Genomic DNA, 23,489 nt, shown 5'->3' with positions numbered 1-23,489 from the left:
GCTCTTCCTACCATCCACTTCATGTGGATGATTCCCAGATGCCCATCTCCTCCAGCCTTGGCCTCCCCTACCCTCCCAGTGCCAGTCCCCAGTCTTCACCTGCCCACAGCACATCACCAGAAACAAAGTGCTGGTACTTCCAGCGCCATACAAAGCTCTCTCCTCATCACCTTCCTTGCACTCACCCTCTGTTTTCTCTCCCAGTTAATAGCTTTGTCATCAACCTCCAATTTCCACAGGCCTGAGACACAGGAAAGTATGTGGTTTCTGCCTTCTCCCTGTCACTTGTCCATAGTCAATGACCAGTAAGTCTGTCAATGACCTGGCACAGTCCTTTTACCCCACCAGCCGCTCCCACCACTCTGGCTCCTAGTCCTGTTCCCTCACCCCTGACCTCCTTACAACAGGACCAGCCTCCTTACCCCTGCATCTCCCATCCACCCATCCTACCCAAACATGCTGCTACCAAAATTACTCTCTTAGGGCCCTGGGCCAAAGCCACCTGGCTGCCTGTTTTTGGAAATAAAGCTTTACTGGAACACAGCCACAACCATTCCTTTACATATTGCCTGTGACTGTTTTCATGCTACAATGGCAGAGTTGAATGGTTGCCATAGACCATATAGCTCACAAACCTGAGACTATTTGCCAGTTGGTCCTCTACAGAAAAAGTATGTTGACCCCTGCCCTAGACGTGGTTCAGACTGACAACATCCTCAGCTCAAAACTTTCTATCCTATAGGGTTTAAGCCAGCATAACTTAGATCAGGCATTTAAGACATATCAGATCCTGCCTCTCATGCCCTTCTAACCCTAAATGCTCACTACACAGCCTGTGGCCCTGACCCCTGCCCAGTCACAGAGTCTTTGCTCACAAAAGTCCCTGCCTCAAACACTCCCTTTCACTTACACAGGCAGGTACTTGCCAAAATGCATGTTTTCTCCGGACTGCGTTGCTTTCTCCATCTTCCCCAGGCTTTCAAAGCCGTGCTGTCTCCTTCCATAGCAGTTACTTCTCCTGGTCTTGTGTCCAGCTACCTGATCTACCAGCTACTCAGTCTCAATTGAATCTTGAGCCACCTGGAGGCAGGACTCTCTTTTGCTGCTTACTATGAGGTCCCTTAGAGGACCTGCTTAGGGGAGGTGCCCCATCAACATGTGCTGGGTTAAACAAGACCCAGTGCTTTATCTGCACTCATCTCCAGTTTCTCTATACTTCCCTCCCAGAGTCAAGCTTTAGGCACTTTGAGCTTAAGCTCTTGACTACTGCCTGGGACAGGTGTTTATTCACTCTGCTGGGAGAGAGCAAAAGGGATATACTTGTCATAAAATGTCAAACCAGGCCTCTTAAGGGAGGACTCATCTCCTAGGGCCTATGGTAGGGTGGGGTTGGCTTTCTACACACCAGAGTCATATCCAACTAAGCCACTTTTTCTCCACGACATAAAGTCTCCTCTTTCCTCTTTCAGAAGAAAAGAGAAGCTGGCTGAGGTAGGGCATGAGGCTTAGAGCTGGCAATTGCAACAAGCACAACAATCGTAAGCACGGGGGGTGTGGGAGATGAACAGTATGAAATCAAAGGTCAGGCTAGACTCACCAGGGGAAAAGATATTAGCTCATCTGAGTTCATAGCACTCAGTTCCTTCTTGGAGATGGGGAAACTTGGAGGCAGGAAGTACCGTAAACAATTCCTATGCAAAAAAGAAGTGAGGACAGGAAATCAGAAAAGCATGGAGGGGGTGGAGAGCCACTGCTGGCCGGCCCTGAAGCAGGAAGACAAAAGGCATACCGAAGGATCTGGACCAGCAGGTCAACGGTCTCGTGGTTGGTGCTTGGGGCGGTGGTGTCGGGCTCAATGCGGATGCAGTCAGAAGTGGAGGGCTCCACCACGGCTACAGCCTGGTTGGCCACCCCAGTCTCCTCCTCCCCTCCGCCCTCCTGCTGTGTGTCAGGGCTCTGATTCTCCGGAGAAGGGGGCTTCATCAGCCGCACATCCTCACTGCCTTTCTCCACCCTATGGAGGACACATAGATCGTGTCACATCTATTCCAGGCCCCCAGGATGGGGTGCTGGCACAGGGGGTGGGAAAACCTCCTCCCCAGAACCATTGCTCCCCCCGATGGGGACATTACCAGCGGTCTCTCGGGGTCGTGTCTGTGGGCACGTAGTCAAATTTCACCTTCCACCGCACCACATTCTTGCCCACCTCCACGGCTGTGACACGGCCTGTGTACCACTCCTTGTTCACACGCACCTCCACGTGCAGCCCTTTATCTGAGAATTTGGACAGAGGTGTAAGTGAGAAAACTAGACAAGAGTCCATTACTCAGCCAGGACTGCCTTAAGAAAGGTAGTCCCCAGCATTTGGAGGACAAGAACCCCTAGGTACTTGCCCCCACCACACCAGGGACATGGGGCACAGCCATTTTGCTATCTCCTGCCCCATCTGTCACTAGGGTGCCAAAGAGCAGGAGGATGAGTGCCTGCCAGGATGAACACCATGGAATTAGTGTTCAAAATAACCATGATGGGGTGCTATCTTCAGAATTCTGCTTGGGGTTAGACTTGGATCCACTGCTGCAAGGCCCCAGACCCAGCCGACTCCACAAGCCTTGAGGATTAAACTGCTGCTGGCGAGGGGCTCCACTGCCCCTACAGAAGAGTCTCTGTAGTGCAGTGGTTATCACAATTGCCTCACGCATGCACCACAAGCTGCCAGGTACTTCCCCCAGACTCACCTTTCTGAGCCCTCTTGAGCTCAGTGGAATCCTCTTCCCCAGCACTGTCAGAGAGCTGCAAGGAGAATAGTCCATCAGAGGCAACCCCAGTCACCCCTGAAGCAGGAGACTTCTATGCTACTGGCCAGTCAGGGTCATCAGCTGTCATCTTCACATCTTCCTACGATGCAGTTTAAATCACCATGCCTTGCCAAGAGCCACACTCTAAAATCACTGTCCAAGGTACCTAACTTTCTGCCACCTTTATAAACAAGATAGCAGGTAATGGACAGACACAGGAAAGCAAAGTGTTTAAAGCTCCCCAACATACATCAGTGTGATTCCAGGCCTGTGATTAGAGCCAGAAACTAGTCTCACTCAAGATCCTACCTGGCACCACCTTTCTAGTCATCTGTATGACAGAGTCCTCGAGAGATCAACTAGGCTTCTGGAAGGCTCATGTCATGAACACAAATGGAGCTGGTGTGGACCACTGGTTGGGGGCGCAGGCCTTTGGAGGGAGGCTCTGGGAACCTCACCTCAACCACCTACCTCATTGAAGTCCTTCTTTTCTTCCTTCACAGCAAATTTGCCCCGCTTGCACCTCTCCTTCCTCCTCTCAGCCTCTTCCTCTGCTTCTTCCTCATCAGAGACCCCAAGACTCCGCTTTCGACCAGGGGTAGCCTAGGGCAAGAGGAAAGTGGGAATGGGAGGGGCCCTGCTCAGTCCTCAAGGAGCAGGAAGATATCACCTGGTCTAAAGGAGCCATTCAGAGGGGGGCTTGTACTCTCCTTAGTCCTCACCTGATATCACCAAGTATGTACACAAGCAACTCCTTTGGCCCCTGCACCATGAGGACCTTTGCTTAAAACTGTCATGGGGGAAGACTCTCCCCACATTAGCCTGCCTGGCCTGCCAGCTGTGACCGCCCTGAGACAAACCAACCACTGCCACAGTCCATCAAGGCTGTCTGGCACCAGGTTACTGACCTACGTCCACACTGTGAGAAGCTAGCAGAGCTGACTCAAGTTTGTGCAGACCAAAACTCAAGAGGGAGCAGTGAAGAGCTGCTTGGACAGGGAACCAACTTGCTCTGTGCCCCTGACCAAGTCCCTTCAGCTATCTAGGCTCCCCCTCCTCAGGGCCGCAGAAAAGCTTTAGATTTGGTGATCTTCCCAAGGCTCCCCCAGTACAGTGCTGACACTGCATGATTCCATTCCCCTACCACTGATGATGGCTGGCGGCTAGAGAAGGAAAAGCATCTCACTGGGGAGAGTTTAGTGGGCGGCTCCGGCTTCTTGACTACTGGAGTCTTGATGACTTTGGGGGCAGGGACCTCTCGGGTGCTCTTGGAGTTGGGCAGTAGAGATGGTGACAATGGCTGCATCAGAGGGGTGGGCCGGGGAGCAGTCTTGACCGGTGTGTTCACAGGCTTTCGGAGTGCGTCAGGTGGCTGGAGCAGTCTTGATGTACTGGCCTCCTCCCGGGCTGCCAAAGCAGGGGGCTTTGGGGTGCTGCTGATGACAGGAGCCTTTCGGGGCTGGCTGGCCGGTCTGGGAGGTTGCAGGGAAGGGGGTCTGCTCGGGGCGTTCCTGATCACAGCAGGTAAAGGGGGTGACCGAGGACGCTGAGGTCTACGTGCAGGTTCCTAAAAAAGGCCCACAGAGAGTGAGAACACTGATCTTAGCATGAGATACCTGGAGAAAAGCCCTTCCCATGCCCCTGGGCTTCACCTCAGTGGTAGGTCTGGTGGTCACTTCTAAGGGCAATTTCTTCAGGTCAGCTTGGGAGCGGATGGGTGTAGTTTTCTGCAGGGCAAACATGATAAAGTTATTTGCATATCTTGGTACATTCAAGCAAACTTTTTGGATCCCCACTTATGTCTCTGGGACAGTGAGCAAATAAAATAGAAAACCTGGGCCACAGTCCTACTCTTAGAAGTCTCCCATTCTCACTGGGGAGACAAAGATACATAAATACTAAACTATCAGAAAATCACAGGCTACTATGTGATTAATCTGGCAACTGGGAGCCTGGGAAAAAGTGTCAATCGACTAATAAATTCCTATAAAAGGAACCAAAAAAGGCCTGATGGATGGGGGAAACTTGGACGAGGCCAGAAAGGACAGTTGGGATTCAGCAGACCAGTCAGGGAGGCACATATAAGACGTCACAGGTTAGTGAAAGCAAATCTGCACAGACAAGGAAGCCAGAAAGAGAAGTACTTTTGTAATAAATATGATAAAGTTTAGGCCAGGCGCGGTGGCTCACGCCTGTAATCCTAGCACTCTAGGAGGCCGAGGTGGGCGGATCATTTGAGCTCAGGAGTTCGAAACCAGCCTGAGCAAGAGCGAGACCTCGTCTCTACTAAAAAATAAAAAGAAATTAGCTGGACAACTAAAAATATATAGAAAATTTAGCCGGGCATGGTGGCGCATGCCTGTACTCCCAGCTACTTGGGAGGCTGAGGCAGAAGGATTGCTTGAGCCCAGGAGTTTGAGGTTGCTGTGAGCTAGACTGACGCCACGGCACTCTAGCCAGGGTGACAGAGCAGGACTCTGCCTCAAAAATAAATAAATAATAAAAAAATATGATAAAGGGTTGATAGCACAAGCATATCTAGAAAAAAATAAATTAATTAAAACAGTAGAAATGTAAAAGCAATCTAAAAGAAACATAAGAGGATGTATGAAAAATCGTCCAATCTTAAAGATATGAAAGAAATTAAAAGATGCATATCTTTGCCTATCAAATTTGCAAAAACACTGAAAAATAATACTCTCATATACTGCTGGTAAAGAACAGAAATTAATACATCTTCTGGAGGGTAGTTCAGGAATAGTTATAAAAAGTCACAGAATTCTACACACCTTTTTTACTCTTTCAATTTCACATCTAGAAAATTATCAAGAAAGTAATTATGCACTAAAAAAGAGTATGTATGTAAAATACATATATAGCATGATCACCATACTATTAAAAATATACATGTATTTATGTGTATTATGTATAGGTATTAATGACAAGTTAGAAAGATGTGTGGTTAATGAGGGTTACCTCTAAGGTAGGATTTTTATTTTACAGAGTTTTTATATATTCTAAATGAATCAGACCACGTTCAAGTATGTAAACAAAACTGTTTTCTTTTTTGAAAGAATAAGCAACTGTAGTTGCAAGACTGGACCTGTAGGATGGGACTGGAAAGCTTTGGCAAGCATACGTGGATGAGTAGAGGTGGAACTGAGCCTGAGGGAACAGGGAAGTCACTGAAGGTTCAGTCTTGGGACAGAGCCCTAACACAGGCTGGCTTTGCCACTGCCCATGACCCACATACCTGAAGGGCCTCCAGCTTCTCCTGCTGCTGGCGAATTTTCTCTGTCAGCTGTTTCTGCTTCTCTTCCTGTGTCTTTAAGTCTTTTTTGAATGTCCCCAGGGGAACCTTCTGCTTCTGTTCAGAAGCCTCACATCTGTAAAGAGAAGGTGCTAGGGAACCTGTGGCAAAACAGGGCTCCAAGCAGGGCAGGGACCTTCCTCCTCAGCCAACCCATCTGTCTGTCACACAAGCAACCACCTCAGAGTTCACAATGCATGGAATTAATATGAAATGCAGACATGTATTGTATGAACATCTATTCTTATTCTTGGGCACTTACTATGTACAAGGCAGAGATGTAAGAACATGAGCACTGACCTCAAGAAGCACAAGTGTTATGTACTCGAAGAGTGGAGAGGACAGTGGAGGATGGAGGGAGAAGTACACACAATCCCCTTGTTAGAGAACATGCTCACCGGTCCTGCTCAGGATCAGGGTTCATGGAGCAAACCCAAGTGTCAGGGTAATCTTTTTCCACAGAACTCAGCTGGAAGGGGAGGGTCCTCCACTTCAGACACAAATCTGCAGAAAACCCAAAAATCCCCATGAAACGTCAGCCACCTCCACCAACAATATCTGTAATCCAGGCTCTTCATAAGCCCATGGCAAAGATGCCCCAGACTTTGTATGCAAAGATCTTCACTCTAGCTCCAACTAGGCCTCTCCTCAAGAAACAGTAATTCTTCTCAGGGACACTGATTCTAGCAAAGATGAAAACTTAGTATCATGGACTCTTACCGCCCCAGCCCCTCTCCCTCCTCTAGCAGGATCCTGGCTCAGTTATCCACTCGCACCAGAAACACTGTGGTACCAAAATGAGTGAGCCTGGTCCAAGCTGCAGCGTGAGAGGCCTGGGAGGTTAGATGACCTTCTGCCTCATTCAGGAGGGACAGGTCAAACTTGGAACAACCTCAGGATTGAGCTCACAGAGCCATCGCCAAACAGACTTGGATCCCTCGTGGGACCCTAAGTCCAAGAATGTCAGGAAGCCGGCACAGAGACAGAGGGTCATGGACTGACAGAAAGCAGTCAGGAGGAGGGTTCCAACTATCCGACTCACCACACTGGATGGTGGTCGGGATCTCCATAGCTCTGCGGCGTCTGTAACGCAGCTCACTGGATGGGGGCTGGTTCCAGTTGGCAGAGAGGTAGCCAAACTCATCCCAGAACTTGACAATTCCCCGCTGAGCTAGAAGGCAAGCACCCACACATCACGTCAGAAGCCAGTCTCTCTCTCTCTCTTCCTAAGTTCAGGTGAAGAGAAAGGGCAGAGGCCTAGCAACCCAGCTCCATTACCAATGGCAATGTCCTTCCAGTACTGTGCCAGGTGCTCCCCCATAGCTCTCAGCAGGTGTCGGTACTCCTTGGCATCAGCAAAGTCTTGCTTGTTGTGCGTAGGCTCCAGGACCAAGTAGGGCACATCAACAACCCCAACAACCCCACCACATGCCCTGCAGAGAGAAAGAGAACACAGCTCTGTCCACCCACTGGCCAAAACCTCCTGCTATGCACCATGGGCTAAAAAGATCTCCTTGGGTGGTACTCACATGCCCCCTTCCAGCTGTGGGCCCACTTTCTCATACATCTTGATCAGGCGACTACAGTTGTAGATGAACATGCCATCCAGGTCCCGGTGTTCAATGTTGACCCCAAAAATGAAATTCAGTTCCTTAGGTTCTTTAAGTGCTCTAAAATGACAAAAAAAATAAAAATAAAAATAAAAAAATAAATCAAGCAGATCTACCCATTAGCACACAAACACCACGGAGTACAAGATGTGTTAAGCTTAAACTTGAGACATGTTAAACAAAAAGACTTGCATCTCCATTCAATCTCCTCTCTTGGACTTGATAGGGATATTCTCTGTACACTGATTCTAAGCATCCCTAATTAAAAACATAGGACTTTAACTTTTTAGTAACAAAATAGGGATGCACTGAAGTATGAATGAATTACTGTAAAGCTGTTGCAAAGATAGTTACAAAGTGGAATAAACACAAGGTTACCTTCATACCATCCCAAAAACTCCACTAATGTGACAGTAAATTAATATTTTTTTTAAAGGCAAAGATTCACAAGAACAATAAAGACATGAGAGAAGACACCATCATGTGATTAATGTCAACAAACTCTTGAAAGCTGAAAAGCAGATGGATGAGCAGTGGACTGACTTAGGAGAAACCTGGAACCCATGCCCATGGCAAGGACAAGAGGCAAAACAGTAATTCAAGCCCCAGAGCCCTGAAAAGTTCCAGATTCACACAGGTGAGACAAGGTAATTTAATAATCCAGGGCAAATGCTCATTCTAAATAAAAAAGTATACAAAACTCAATCTACAGCATTATTCCATATCTGTAACCAGTGAGGGGAAAATGAATCTGAAAACATATTATGGAATAAAAAATTAAGAGTAGTTAGCACCAAGAGATAGAAATATAATGGAGTTTTAAATTTTTATTTCTTAAATGGTTTGTATTTTTCAAGTTTTATATAATTAGCACTTTATACATTCTTTAAATGAAAAGAAACATAAAGGAAAAAAAAGGTCAGACAGTGCCAGTGAGCATGGTTTGGTGTTCAATTCAAGGTGGACACTCTGGCCTGCCTGTTCCTAACTCGGGAAAGAGCTGAGAGCTTAGGGTAAGACCTCTTTCCTGCAAAGGGCATTCGACAAGCATTTGAGGTCACATTAATGGCGTTCTCAAAGCTGTCTTGGTGACAGGATGGCAAACTGTCAATAATCAATACAGAAGCTACACGATCTTAAAAGACTGAAAGATAGCCCTGGCACTCACCGCTGCTTGGCCTCCTTGATCCTCTTCTTGACGTCAGCTTCTCTGCGCAGGGTGATGGCTGTATTCTGGACCTGTCGCAACATCACCTGGACACATACATCAGCCTCAGGTGAGGGGAGGATGTGCTCTGGGCCACAGCAGGTCATATTACAACATCACATCTAAAACTTTTCACTTTAACTTTTATGGATGCAAAACCACACCTGGAAATTTACTTCTATAGAAGAAATTGGCCCCTGCTGGGGACAAACTCAAAAGTTGTGTTTCACTTGACCAGGTTCACAGGACATGGGCTCCTAATGCCAGAAATGCTGCAAAACAGCCACCTGGGCCCAGGGCCTTACCCTGGAGTCCCGAGTGAGGTCTCCACCTAGGCGTACTTCTAATGTCCGAGCTTTGCTCTCCGCCTCCCGGGCCTTCTCTTCAGCTGAAACCCAGAAGAAACCATGATAAGGAATGCAAAGGTTCAAAACTCTCTGTCATCCCTTCTGGATCCACAGTGCAGTCCCTGCTGGACAAGAAGTGTGTGCCAGGGGTGGAGAACCTGCAGCCTCAAGGCCGTAAGTGGCCCTCCAGATCCCCAAGGTGCCATCAAAGAACAGAAGAGCTGGGGGAGCTATGGCTGACAAGCAGTATCAGGGAAGCCTCTGTGCCTGGACTGCAGAGTCTGTTCAAGAAGGAAAATCTGGCACTCAAACCTATCACAGAGGCCCCAAGGAAAACCTGACATGCTTTTCAAAATGAATCAGAATAGGTCAAAAAATACCTAAGGCAATCAGAGTTAAATCCTCAGCATGAGCTAGAAGCTAAAGAAGTCTCCAGCCAATCACTACTCGCAAACAAGCAGTAAGAAACTCTTAGAATCCCTGAACGCTATGAGAGAACTTGAGATTTTTGCCCGGGAGTCAGGAAAATAATTTCACAAGTATTAGGGCCAGGGGACAGTGTGGGGATTCTTCATTCTGGGCAAGCCACAGAGTTGACACTTTTAGATTAGGCCCTATAAATGGCTAAAGAGAAAGCAGAGTTTAGAAAGAAAAATTACTGAGGGGGCTGGCATGTGGGGAAAGGAACTGGACCATGGTTCAGGAGAACAGCCTTGTCCCTGGGTGGTGAACAGAGCCTTTTCCTGGATCTCTGCTTTGGCCACAAGCAGCGTCCCCCAGACGAACCCCACCTCCACCCCCACCCCCACCCTCCTCCTACACAGGGAGTGGCATTACCAATCCTCGCTACGTGCTCTGCTTTCTTCACCTCCTGCTCTGCACGGGTCTTGAAACGGCTTGATGTGTACTTGTACATCCTAAACAGTAGGAAAAGCAACCTGAGGGCCCAAGCAGCACTGGGGCAGGCAGCCAACCTAAGCCCAGGAAACACCCTGCCTTCCTGCCTCCACCCAAGCTGTGCTGGCCTTTTGCGATGAGACAAATGCAAGCTATCTTCAGCAAAAGGATTGAATTCCTTATTTCACTTGCCCCTGGCATCCTGCAGTCTTTGATAAGCAACCTCACTATTCACCAGGAATGTCATTAATCCCACAGGAGAAACAAACAGCAGTAAGCTAGGGCCTTTGCTTTCCTATGTAGTGTTTAAAGGCCCCCTCGGCCCTGAAGCTGAGACTCAGACAGCTCACTGTGCTAGGCAGGGCTCCCACCTTATCACAGAGAGCTTAGCCTGCCAATCTCCACAGCCTGACAGCCACCTCTGTTCCTACCTCCGGTCCCAGAAGTGATTCTGTGATCAGTCACAGGCAGTATTTAAAGGCCCAAATGAAGCCAGCACTATCAGAGCCCCTTATACTGCATCCTTCCAACAATGCCCCAGAGAAACATGGCTATATCCTTGGCCCATGGGAAACAGCAGGCCAGGTGTGCAGGCCCCTACCTGGGCTTATACAGGCAGCAGGAGAGCCTCTTGGTCTGCACCTTATGTCCATGGATGAAGATCCTCATCCGGGGATCAATATAGAGCACGGCAGCATAGGCACGGAACGAGCGCCGCTCTGGCTTCCTGGAAGTGGCAGAATAGAGAAGTGCTGTCACCCGCCCCACAAGCCTGACCAAGGGCACGCCATCTTCTCTGCAGGCCCTCCACCTTCCCACCTCATGTCTCAGCCTCTCTTGCCGCCCTGACAAGGTGTACCCTCAGGGGGTACCACATTCTGCCCTTTCTCACATGCCTAGCAGAGGTGCCCCCTGTCCCACCGCCCCAAACACCTGACCTGGCCCTACCACTGCCCTAACATGGAACCCTGGGCAATTCCTCTCCCCTCTCTAGGCTTCAGTTTCTTCTGTCAAATCAAGGAGTTGGAGCAGGGGACTGTTAATCTTTTCTGTGAGCTTAGCTGAGGATCTGCTATCCTTCTATTCATCTCTCTGCCTTCTGGCAAGAAGACATGGAGCTCTCAGCTCCATCAACTCCAACCATGCCATCGAGAGAAATCCAAGGAATGACCTCTCCCCTCTTTCCTTAAAGTCACCTCCTGGGAGAATGAGCACCAGTTCTAGGGCCTCCTTCCCTTTCCAGTCACACTTACGTGCCCTCTGGGGAGGTCTCTGCCATCTGGATATCTCTTGGATTTGAGATTATGTCTAGTTCTGGCTCTCCATTATCCATGAGTTTGAGATTGAAGATGATCACCAGTGTTCCTGGGGAACAGACATCCTCCTTTCATCCTGCCAGGTGCCCCTGGCCCATCCCCGCACCACTCGTGGCTCTAGAGCACCCCTTCCAGGTTCTAGGGACTGCAGGCTCTACTTACCACTGTCCCCAGGAATCTTCATGAACTGGGTCATCACGTCCTCCTCATTGCGAAAGGGAGAGTACTTATAGATGAGTTCTGTCTCAATGGCAAACTTTTCCACATTGTCTGTGACAGGTTCCCGGGTCCGAGCATTCCAGGTAGGCAATGGGACTATCACCTTTACAGTAAGCACAAGCAGACACTTTAGGGAGGACCCAGAAAAGCCTTCACCCAAAACATGCCTCTGTCTTGTCCCTTCCTACCGTGGCTCCACACTGCCCCAGAGGTGAGGCCCAGGCTCCACAGCCTGGCATCAGAGGCTCTGTGGCTTCTGTTCCTTCCCCAGACTCAGCCGTCTGTCACTATTTCCTTCAGGACATGCTAGGGGTCTCTGCATGGGAAGTCCCCTATTTGGGATGTCCTTAGTCATTTTCTTTCTTTTTTTTTTTTTTGAGACAGAGTCTCACTCTGTCACCCTGGCTAGAGTGCCTTGGCGTCAGTCTAGCTCACAGCAACCTCAAACTCCTGGGCTCAAGCAATCCTCCTGCCTCAGCCTCCTGAGTAGCTGGGACTACAGGCATGCGCCACCACACCCGGCTAATTTTTCTATATATATATGTTTTAGCTGTCCATATAATTCCTTCCTATTTTTAGTAGAGACAGGGTCTCGCTCTTGCTCAGGCTGGTCTAGAACTCCTGACCTCAAGCGATCCTCCCACCTTGGCCTCCCAGAGTGCTAGGATTACAGGCGTGAGCCACCTCGCCCGGCCCTTAGTCATTTTCTTAATTTGGTAAAAATTCTCTTACCACTTGGGAAAATATATCTGCAATTATCTAGTGAATCTGAAGATATACATAACATAACCTACAACTCAGCAATTCCACTCCTACACATATATCCCAGGATAAACTTTTTTACATATGTACCAGTAAATACGTATAAAAGTAACCCAGATATCTACTCTAGAGTGGCTAAATTAAACTGCATAATGGAATACTATGCAGTGATAAAAATGAACAAAATAACAGCTACCAGCATCAACATGGATGAACCTCACAAACACAATGTTACATGAAACAAGATACAAAAAAACCCTATGGTACCAGTTCATTTCTGTAAAATCCATAAATAGGCAAAACCAAAGTATTAATATTATTTAAGGATGCATACACAGGTGACCAACTATAGAGAAAAAGAAGGAAATGATCATCACAAGTTACCTGAAGGTGGTTCCTTCAGGGGAACAATGAGGAATATAGTTGGTAATAAGGACACAAAGAACATCTAACATCAGTCTATGATGGTGGCGACATGGAGGTTGGCTTTATAATTATCCTCTCAACTGTACATATATTTTAATACACTCTTCCATATATGTGGTATTTAATTTTAATAATGTCTAAGTAATGTTTTTTAAAAATCCTACTTTCTTCAAAAACCCAATCTCAGATGCCACTTCCCCCAGAGGCTTCACTGTGCCCCTCCCACTCCCTGAGCCAGCAGCCCTTGCCGAGCCTGCAGAGCTGACTGAAGGATTCCCCCTGTAGAGCAAACCACTCCAGGCACCTCGGGGGTTCAAACTAGATGGCCTGCCTGAGTGTAAGGGTGATAAACTGTTAAAGAGTTCTGAGACATTTTGCTGGTTTCTAAGAAGCTTTGTGCTAAAGTATTCAACCCTAGGGCTGGTTTGGACACATTCCTCCTCAACTGAAAGTAATTTTATTTTGAAATCTTGGCTGAGCTCACACTAGAATAGGATCTAAAATAGTGACCTTCTAGCACCAAGTAAGGAAAAAATCTCAACCTACCCTCTCCAGCAGGGGAATCAAGTTCCATTTGTGTTCTGTGAACTACCTCTCCGCCTCCATTCTTCACTGCACTCCCAGGTGACAATGGCATCACTGTGAACCGTGGGTGTTCACTCCCACAGGCACCCATCCCTCCTGCTGGAACACTTCTTTAGCTTCAATGACACCACTCACTCGGTTTGCCTTCTGCCTTTCTGGCCACCTCTCCATCTCCTTTGCCACTTTCTCCTCTCCCTACCCTTTAGGTGATGGCATGCCCCAGGTCCCAGGTCCTCTTCTCACTCTATTCTCTCCTTTTAGGTGACCTCAGTTGCTACCAAGAATGCTGGAGCCCAGACCATCCCTGAACTCCAGACCTAGACTTCACTTTGCATGTCCAGAAGAAACTCACACTCTTCCCCTCCACACTGCCCCTCTTCCATTCTTTCCCAGCTCCAGACAGTGCCACCCCACCCCAATCCACAGGAGAACCTGTGAGTCATCCATGACCACTCCCTTCCCCTTTTCCCCCTCCACTTACCAAACCTGAGGAGTATTACATCCTAAAGAGATGACAACTCCATCTATTCCTCTCACCTCCCTACAGCAAGTCCCACCAAGCTATACACAGCCCAGACCTCTCAGCTGGTCCACTCCAACACTCACCTCCAACCTTTCCAATCCAATCACCACATAATGACCACACAGACCTTTTTAAAAGAAAATCTGATACTGGCACACCCTTGCTTTAAAAAGTCCCACATACTTAACAAGGCCCTGAGATCAAGCTTAACCTGGCCCTCCTGGCTATCCAGAAGCCACCACCTTTCTTCAGGTGGCCCTACTGCCAACTCCCCTGCCACAGCTCACAGAACCTTAAGCAGGCTGCTTCTCCTGACTTGAACACCCTCCTCTCGCCACCCTTAGTCCTTCATTAGGAAACACTCCTGAAAACTCCAGCCCAGGATCCACTTTCCTGTCCTACCTTCTCCTGGAAGCCTGCTCTTTCCAGCTGCAGCACTTTTCTCTCACTCCAAATATGCTGAATGAACTAACATACCACACTGAAAAGACAGAGGCAAACAAACCCACTAGCTTACTAAGTAAAGATGAAAGGAAAAGATAGCCTGCTACTCCCAGCATGAACTACAATCATTTGCTATGATTTAGGATGAGATCTAAAAAGGGCCAGTATAAATTTAATCGCAGCTGACAGAAATGAGTTAGATTGAAAGTTTGAATTCAACTATCTACTTATGTGATAACCATGGATTTCCTGAAAAAAGATTTCTTTTTTTTTTTTTTTTTTTTTTTGTTGAGACAGAGTCTCACTTTGTTGCCCAGGCTAGAGTGAGTGCCGTGGCGTCAGCTTAGCTCACAGCAACCTCAAACTCCTGGGCTTAAGCGATCCTACTGCCTCAGCCTCCCGAGTAGCTGGGACTACAGGCATGCGCCACTATGCCCGGCTAATTTTTTCTATATAGATTTTTAGGTGTCCATATAATGTCTTTCTATTTTTAGTAGAGACGGGGTCTCGCTCAGGCTGGTCTCGAACTCCTGACCTTGAGCAATCCACCCGCCTCGGCCTCCCAGAGTGCTAGGATTACAGGCGTGAGCCACCGCGCCCGGCCTGAAAAAAGATTTCTTTCTACAGAACCTCTTAGCCCAGCCCTGGCCTACATGTCTCACACGTGAAAGGGGAAGGGAGGGTCATGGTCTGAGGCCGGGCAGACCACAGATCTTCCCTGATCCCCCCAACAAGGGGGCACAGACTTCACCAGAAAGAGCTCTGCAGATACTGAGCCACCAGGCCACAAAGAGAATCAGCTGATCATAAGTTTAGCTCACAGGGTTAGATAACTACCAAAATGTTTTAAAGTCAGAATATTCTGGATTCGTTAAGTCTTCCTTGCAGCATAGCAATGACCCCTGGGGCTGGGTAGCAGCCACTCCCAAAGTGAGACCCAGAGCATTAGCTGTCATTTTCGGGCTGACATTTTCCATATGCTCACCTGGCTTCACAACCTGCTCAGGCTCTGATTCATGGCTTCTGACATAGGCAGTTAGAGCAACACATTTCCCCAAAAGGAAAATGCACTCATAGCACGTTCCACAAAATCGCCATCATACAGGAAAAACACCGGGAAGCCCAAAATACTCCCCAAGAAAACAACTCTCCATGGTAACACCCCCCTTCCCCCCAGATGGAATTCAAACTGCAGATCTAAAGGAGCTGCAAATCCAACTCTTAAGTCCTGACACTTGATGGTCTCATAGAAACAGGACAGCTGTTCTCCAAAGTGCTTTGAGGTTTTGCTTCCTCTCACCTTAAAGTATCTGCCGTAACTCCTCAACCAATTCATCCAACGAGCTAATAACAGGGGGCATGTGCTCCAAGCCTGCAGCCCCAAAGAACCCAGCATTGCAAACAGCCTATGAAAACAGCCTGGGCAGAACCAGGAAATGTGGAGTGGTGATTCAGACCACGGGAGTGGGACCTACTTCATCAATGCCTTCTTCCTCATGAAAGGTGCGAGACAGGAAGAGGCAAGTCATGGTGTCTTCCTTCTTGGTGAAGAGGATAAAATCCTTCCCAATGCGCATTGAGCCCCTGAAAGGGAAGCAGAAACAGATTATTCTCCCAGGGATTCCAAAGCTCATCTGAAAAATTAGAGTAACTCCACTCTCTGGATGTGATTGAAACTGCCTTTGGAGGACTCTCCAAAAGGCCTCCCTAGGTGGCAGGACTCTGCACTGAGTTCCATAGTCCTTGTTCCCTCTCTACCCCTCTGACACTCCTTGCTCTGCTTTTCCACTGCCCTGTTAATTCCTTAGTCTTTAGCTACTACCTTCTTGATCACATATACAGGGCTCTCTCACCACCCTCCTAGGGCATGTTCACTGCCAACCACCAGCCTCACATTAGTCTCACTGCAAGCCTGTTGCCAACAACGTTAGCAAGTAACCCAGCTATCCTCGAGCTCTAGGTTCATCCCAGCCACATGAGAGTTGCTGTGCCCTCTGACTGTGCCACTATCAGACTTCTCTCCAGTGGCTGGTACCTTCAACACATCATCTTCCATGCTGACCACACCCAGTTCCCATCCTGGCCTTCCTTCGCTGACACGAACTGCCCCTCCTGTCTACTCATCAAATGGCAACACCATCAAACAAACAGTCCAGCGCCTACACTCACAAGTCCTCAAAAAAATAGTATGAACCCAAGGTTCAGCAAAATACTGGGGCTAATAAAATATAATTCTTGACCACAGTATTCAAGGAGGCCTGTAATTAGCTCGTGTCCAATAACTATAACCATCTCTTGCCTCAGAGTTGTTTTATCATCTCAAGCTCATTATGACAGAGGCAGGTCCCTGCTTTTGGATGCCTCGAGTTTCTGGAAACTGTGCCTTGAGGCTAACTTCCACAAGGCAAAACTGTGAATGGAATCAACTGCTTCCTTCTTCTGTTTGGCCACATTAAACCATCTAAGCAGGCAGGGACACGCCTTTCCAGGCAGCACAGAGCAGGGCAGAAGCATGAAGCACCAGTGGGAGGACTGCCCACTGAACAATGGGGCTGTTTAGCTTCTTTCTTCTGAGCAGCTTCTGGGGCTTTATGGCTATTATCTCATTAGTTTTCATAACGCCCCAGGGAGATGATGGAGGAGGGAAGCTTCATTACTCTTTTCTATGTACAAATACAAATCAGACTGGCACGCCAAGCACACAAATGAATGTCATGCCCCATTTCCCCAAACACTCAGGAAGCTCTCAGGACACTATCCAGAAATGCCCTGGGGGCTGCCAAGTCCTGTTTTTCCTCCCCCAGTACCCAAAATGCTGGCAATGCTCCTTCCTCTGACAATTTCACAGTCTTCCTCCTTCCCTGAAGCTTACGGGTGGCAAAATGAGGCATACTGTCTCGCCTTCTGTCAAAGCTTGCCCTTGCCCTAATTTGGCAAAAACTCACTTTGTTCCTCTGTTTTCCCTCTGTCTTTCATCCTGACATTAGAGCCCGAATAGCAAGCACCCCAAACACCACCTTCTCTGCTGGCTTTCCTGCTTCTCAGCCCTACTCTCACCACAAATCACCTCCCCGAACTCTTTTTTTAACTTCTGAATTGGTTCCAAAATTGGTTCAGAGTAACTCTGAACACTAGATGGCTCCATCTCAATGGGACCTTCCCAAAAGTCTTCTACTAAAATATGCTAATGACAACACTCTCAACTTTTGCACACTTTCTTTCCCAGTCTTCTAAGAACTTTCAGAGTAACATTTCATTTGCTCCTAAACCCCACTCTGTAAGGGAGAATGTCAGCAACTAGAACTGCATTTTCTAAATTAAGGAACAGAGGTGAAATGGTTTGCCTAAGGCCACAAAACCGATAGAACCAGATAGGAGGCGGCCAACCTACAATCCAGATAGTAAGTCAGAGTTTGCACTGACTCTAGGAGACCTTGGTTATTGGGAACTTAACTTAAATCATCAGCAAAATAACCCCAGGTGATTTATCTGATTAGAGGTGATTCATCTCATCTGTGAAAAAACAGATTCCTAGGCCACACCCAGACCCACTGAATCAGGACAGGAATCTGCCATGCAAAGATCAAAGAAATAAAATAAGAAGCTAGAAGCCAGGCTCTGACAACAATGATAGCATGTAATCTTTAACCCACTTGGTATCAATTATAATCTCACTCTACAGAGGAGGAAGCTGAGGTTCAGAAGTACTTAAGTGGCCGAGGGAAGATTTGAACCTCAGCTTGTCTGACTGTAGTAAAATGGGTAGCAGCTCCATTTTGTAGTCAGAAGGACCTGGTTCATATCCTACCTCTACACGTAGGCATCTTTACACCTTTGGACAAGTCACTTTATCCCATAAACCTCAATTTCTTCACCTGAAGATGAGAATAGTACCGATACCTCATAGGGCTCTAGAGAAGATTAGATAAGATCATCTATGTAAAGACGTTAGCACAGAGCCTGGTACACAGTAAGTACTCGTTATTACCATTTGGTTTCCACCCTGAGAGACAAATCACAAAGTCCAGGTATCCGGTCCCTGATTTCTTTGGAAGCACTCTCTTCTCCACACACGCAAAGCACACTGCACGTGAGGCCCAACTGATGCTGATCAAACCACCACCCTCTCACAAACAAAATCTTTCCACAGCAAGACTGGAAATGTGACTCATAATTCCATTTGCACACACTCCAATTCCACTAAATCTTATTCCATCCAAAGGTATGTACAGCTGGAAGTGAGCATTTCAGAAATAGAAATCTTTCTCTTGGGGCTTCACAAAACCAGAACAACATATTCCAAACACTAAACAAGTGGGAACCAAGGGCTAAGTAAAGAACTCCTACGGGATTTGAAGGCATTAGGTAGGTTGTTGCTTTAGGGCCTTGTAGGACATGTGCATGGAGACAGAGTCAGCTGGGACAGATGGCTCACATCTCTCTTACCCTGGATCCCCAGTGCCTGGCACAAAGGGTGATGTGCAGCAGGTGCTTACGAAACACTGCTGCACTGTGAGGTGACTCCCTCATCATCTCCCTACAAGAGTACCACTCACATCCTCAATTACAGGATAAAAATAAGAATTTTCAATAGGAAAGGGGCAATGCCTAGAGCACAATGCCAAGAGAAACCTACAGCCTCTCCTGCTCTAATTGGTTTTGGACGTTCATACTTTTCAATCTGTAGAGCAAACTCGACTGGACAACAGTTGGTAAGGGACCCCCAAAGCACCACTGCTTTCTGACTTTCCTCCTCTTCCAGAGTTACAGTCATGGAGGGACAAGGAGGGGAGCATTGCTTGATTTTGTTTTGAGCCCTGCGACAGGCTTCTAGTATACCTACGATTTTAACCCATTCCCGTACTGCCCAATCTGGGTGGATTCAGGTGTTCGCTTGGCCGACTTCCCAAACTGGATCACACTGGCAGCATCACCTGAAGTGGCAGACACAAAGAAAGTGAAAAGTTTACATTTCTTTCCCATGACTTTCCTCAAAGTCAAAGGCCTGAGCGTATTAAATTCAAGCAGGGCTGTGTACCTACTGAACATCTCTCTCCAAGGAAGTTCACAGTCATGAGGCAAATGGAGGCAAGCTTTGCCTGGCCTATCAGTACACCTCCCTCACTGTGACCTGTGTTCTGTTACTAGAATATGGTGAAAAGGTTGGAGGAGGCCTCTGTAGTTCTGGCTCCGGGATGTTATGCAAGCTGATAAATACAATGTCAAGAGACAGGTAATCTGACTGACTTCAGGTTGCTATTCAGATCCTATTTCCCATGTTAGGACGAGACCCAGCAAATACATTAATGGAATTAAGCTCAAGATGTTGCAACAGGTCTCTCACTCCCCAGGTGGATCTTCTAGTTACAACATTGAGGCAACAGAAAAGCAAGTTCACATAATCAGTATTTTATAAAAATGGTTACATCCTCCCCCAAAGAAACATAATCATCTCATCACTTACTCGAATCCATTCCTGCTCCATCATCCAAAAAGCAAAGCATAAACCCTCCTCGAAGGTCCTCCCGCCTTTCTGTAAAAGAAGCAACTGCCATTATTAGTAGGCTGTTATTCACCAGAGGGTGGCAACCTGGGTATTATCAGAAAGTGGATCCACACGAAGCTTGCTCCAAAAAGGTCAGGTCAAACCTAGCTTCCTACGCTAGTGTGAATTAAACTTCAGAGTTCTTGAGGGTGTGAATTCCCATCAAAGGTTCTCTAATGCTTTCTAGTTCATGACAGAGTTTGAGAGAATCTATAAGGAGGGCAGGGAATACCTGGTCTGGCACCTAACCACCTCCAAGACCAATGAATACGTTTCACATACATCATCATCCTTCTGCCTCTCTCCACCTGGATTACTATCACTTCAGCCCTATGCTATGAACCCCAAGCCACTAAAGTACTTCACCTATTACACACTGTACACCTTATCAACACTGCTCAAACTCAACAGGGTTAAGTCTGGGGTAGCCTTCGGACAAACTGAACAAGCCAGACATGGCATGCGCATAGTGGTGGCAGCTGCTATCTAAACATGAATTACTACGTCTGTATATGACCATTCCCAAGCTAACTGCCATTTCTGGGGTATTTGTATACATCATCACATCCCCTGCTAGTTACGGGTCTTTGAAAAGGCTCCCAAGCCCAGAAGCAAGAAGGCACAAGAACAGTGAGACATGCCTGGTTGTCAGCTGGACCTGCCTGACTAGGAGGAGGAACAGTCCTTTGACAATAAGATACACAACAGCCTTGGCAGAGCTTTCTGGACAACAGGAAAGGAACACAACAGACTGTGGCTGCCATTCCAGTGAATGGAAAAATCTCTTTTTTCAGCAGCTGTCTTCTGCAGCAGCAAGAGGCAACTCAAAGTAGTCCAGGTCCAAGCATGTCATAGACAATGGAGAAGCAATTCCCAAATAGGGAAGGGGGCTATACTAGTCTCCAAGGTGCCATTTGTCCCGAGGAGGACTAGGTGACCAAAGGAGGAATTAGCCTTGGAATTAGGGAAGTGCAGAGAAAGATGTAAGGCACAGGTGTAGGCAGGGGACCCACACAAGCCAAGGAAGGAACATCAACCTCCCAGTATAGATGCTGCTTGGCAAGGAATAAAGGTAGAACTTCTAAGACAAAGGAGATCTGTGTAAAGTACTATAGGGACAAGCCCAAGGCTGCTTTAGAGCCTGATCCCTAACTGAGGATTTTCTAAATCTCCCCCAAGTGGCAGTTCACTAACTTTCTACAACTATCTAAGCTGACAAATCTCAGTTTAAAATGTTCTTTGTCCTCCCTTCAGGCTAAAAATTCAAGTGAGTCATAACTGTCCTCTGTTAAATAGACCAGTTAATGTAATTTAAAATGCTATTTCAGCAGAGCCATAAACCATAGAGATTTTCAAGCATCACTCAGTGTTCAGGAAACTGAACATTAATTACAAACACTTCTTAAAATTTCAAGAAAGTTTTTGGAAGATAGAAAATTTCTTCCTGGTAGCTAGAAAATTTCTCTTTGTGGTAGTGCCTTTTATCAGAGTCTGGGGAATCCAAATGAGATACAGCATGCAAGAACAAGTACAAGAAAAGTGCAAAAAGGCTTCAATATTTCCATTTGGAGGAAGTGAAGGAGACTCAAACTGGGCCAGGTATATAGCATGGTAAACTCAAGTGTTCTAAATCTAGCCAAGAGCCATTTATTGTACATTACAGCCATAAGATTTTTATGAAGAATCTGCTTTGCGATCTAGAAACTGATTCAAGCCAAGTATATCTGAAAAGTCCCCAAGGATTACTGGCATTCTTTGAACACTACCTACAAAGTTACTTTCTAGCCCTTGTGTTACCACAGAACTCTCAGGCTGTTTTAACACACAATCATTACTTAACAGTGGGTCTGGGATCCCCCTTTGGCTCAAGGACTTCATTTCAAAACTTTTTCATGTAGTTTACAAGGGTACAAGGCCTACATTGGGAAGATTCTCCTGGTCACATAGTGGCCAACAGCCTTTAAATGGCTACTAGCGTCCAGATCCATGGTCTCATGCAATACTGCCACAGGGCCAAGAAAGACTCAATACAGCAGTACTTCTTCAACTTCGTAAACAGACACAGTATGGTGTCTTTACCTGGTTACAATGCCTATGCCAATCACTTGTTTATTCAATAACTATTTTAATATTTACTGAGCACCTCCTGTGTGCCTGAATCTCTGCTGAGGACAAGAGCAGTGAACAATGCAGATGTGATCATGTTTTCATGGAGCTTACAGTCTAATGGATTCTACTCTCTGGTACTCTCTGCAGCAGATGAAGTAGGAAATAAAGGACCAGGAGGGTTTAACCCAAAGAAGGCCAAGAAAAGTCAGCTAGAGCAAATGTATTGTGCATAAAGAATCACCCAAAGAGCTTGTGAAAATACAGATAGATACTGACCTCCACCCTGGATAGTATGATTGTGTAGGTCTGAGGTGGGGCCTGAGAATTTAAATCTCTAACAAGCTCCCAGGTGATACTACACTGTCTGTGGGTGAACCACCCTTTGAAAAGCTAGAGAAAGCAAGAACTAGAAGGCTTCCTTGCTCAAAACTATCTCCCCAAACATTGCACCGCAGATTCATCCCTAACACCTGATATTTACTTTAATCAACGAACTGAGTGATATCTGAAGCCTCCAAGGAAAGAACTGGCATGAAGGAGTGGGAATTCTGGACAGAGGAGTGCCTAAGCAGCTGAAGGTTATGTGTTCCCCCTCCCATCACACATCTTGGAAGCAAGACAGGGAAGACAAAGCCAAACTGCTTTCTTTGCAGCTGTGCTTCAGATCCTGGTAACAGCTATGTAAGAGTGTTAGAACCAATCTGAAAGGTACACATCTCCCAACATGGCCAAGTCTGACTTGTCCAAGCCTGACATCCCTCATCCAACTCCCACTGAGAACAGAAAAAAGAAAGAAGCGGGAGAAGAGATCTCAATGGAGCCATAAGTAAAAAGTCAGAAGTGATATCAGAGGTGATAAAGTAATGATGTCCTTAGCAGAGGCTGTTGTAAAAAAATGACATCCAAGTTCCTCAGCATATTCTGCAATCTGTTTGAGCAGCATTATTTTCAGTTTCATTTGCTCTAATTTTCCATTTATTAGCCATTCCCCTGGCATCAAAAAGGATCTCTGAGTAGGCAGCACTACCTATCGCAGGAAGTCAAGAATGTCAATAAAAACACATTCTAGTTTTGACAGGCATATTATGGTCCAGCCCCAACTAACAGAATGCTCTAGGTAAATAAATACCCCTACACTTTGAGAAACTGGCTTCTTTCTCACCCTTCTTGGGTTTAAATATAGTCTTCAAAATGTGACTTTGTGGCAACTTCAACCTACATCTGATGTTTAGGAATATTTCAAAGTTCAATATCAATCTAGTTTCAGAATTGGAGATAAAGAAAATGCCTTCCTCCAGGTACTACGTCCAGTACCTTCCTTTCAGGTACTAAAACAATAACTTTATAAGATAATTATTACTGATTCCACTGCTTTTATTCTTCCCGTTGAC

The 23,489-nt window shown here is 46.8% G+C and overlaps 1 protein-coding gene across 2 annotated transcripts in view; it reads right to left on the bottom strand.

Annotated features, from left to right (window-relative positions):
• Nucleotides 1-23,489, bottom strand: part of MORC2 (MORC family CW-type zinc finger 2) — a 38,786-nt gene that overhangs the window by 3,500 nt on the left and 11,797 nt on the right. For both annotated transcript variants that reach the window (XM_069497063.1, XM_069497064.1), the window contains exons 4-24: nucleotides 19,909-19,977; nucleotides 19,288-19,378; nucleotides 15,920-16,028; nucleotides 11,648-11,807; nucleotides 11,423-11,534; nucleotides 10,771-10,896; nucleotides 10,110-10,189; nucleotides 9,231-9,313; nucleotides 8,887-8,972; nucleotides 7,638-7,778; nucleotides 7,387-7,541; nucleotides 7,151-7,279; nucleotides 6,507-6,612; nucleotides 6,052-6,184; nucleotides 4,451-4,525; nucleotides 3,985-4,365; nucleotides 3,270-3,401; nucleotides 2,739-2,793; nucleotides 2,133-2,274; nucleotides 1,790-2,014; nucleotides 1,598-1,691 (exon numbers count right to left, since the gene is read on the bottom strand). In XM_069497063.1, the coding sequence (XP_069353164.1) occupies nucleotides 1,598-1,691; nucleotides 1,790-2,014; nucleotides 2,133-2,274; nucleotides 2,739-2,793; nucleotides 3,270-3,401; nucleotides 3,985-4,365; nucleotides 4,451-4,525; nucleotides 6,052-6,184; nucleotides 6,507-6,612; nucleotides 7,151-7,279; nucleotides 7,387-7,541; nucleotides 7,638-7,778; nucleotides 8,887-8,972; nucleotides 9,231-9,313; nucleotides 10,110-10,189; nucleotides 10,771-10,896; nucleotides 11,423-11,534; nucleotides 11,648-11,807; nucleotides 15,920-16,028; nucleotides 19,288-19,378; nucleotides 19,909-19,977 (2,684 nt within the window). The remainder of the gene's footprint in view (nucleotides 1-1,597; nucleotides 1,692-1,789; nucleotides 2,015-2,132; nucleotides 2,275-2,738; nucleotides 2,794-3,269; nucleotides 3,402-3,984; nucleotides 4,366-4,450; nucleotides 4,526-6,051; nucleotides 6,185-6,506; nucleotides 6,613-7,150; nucleotides 7,280-7,386; nucleotides 7,542-7,637; nucleotides 7,779-8,886; nucleotides 8,973-9,230; nucleotides 9,314-10,109; nucleotides 10,190-10,770; nucleotides 10,897-11,422; nucleotides 11,535-11,647; nucleotides 11,808-15,919; nucleotides 16,029-19,287; nucleotides 19,379-19,908; nucleotides 19,978-23,489) is intronic.

This window comes from Eulemur rufifrons, chromosome 21 (assembly GCF_041146395.1).
Source record: "Eulemur rufifrons isolate Redbay chromosome 21, OSU_ERuf_1, whole genome shotgun sequence".
NCBI lineage: Eukaryota > Metazoa > Chordata > Mammalia > Primates > Lemuridae > Eulemur > Eulemur rufifrons.
Note: the sequence above shows the minus strand (reverse complement) of the source record. Positions and strands in the feature narration are given on the sequence as shown.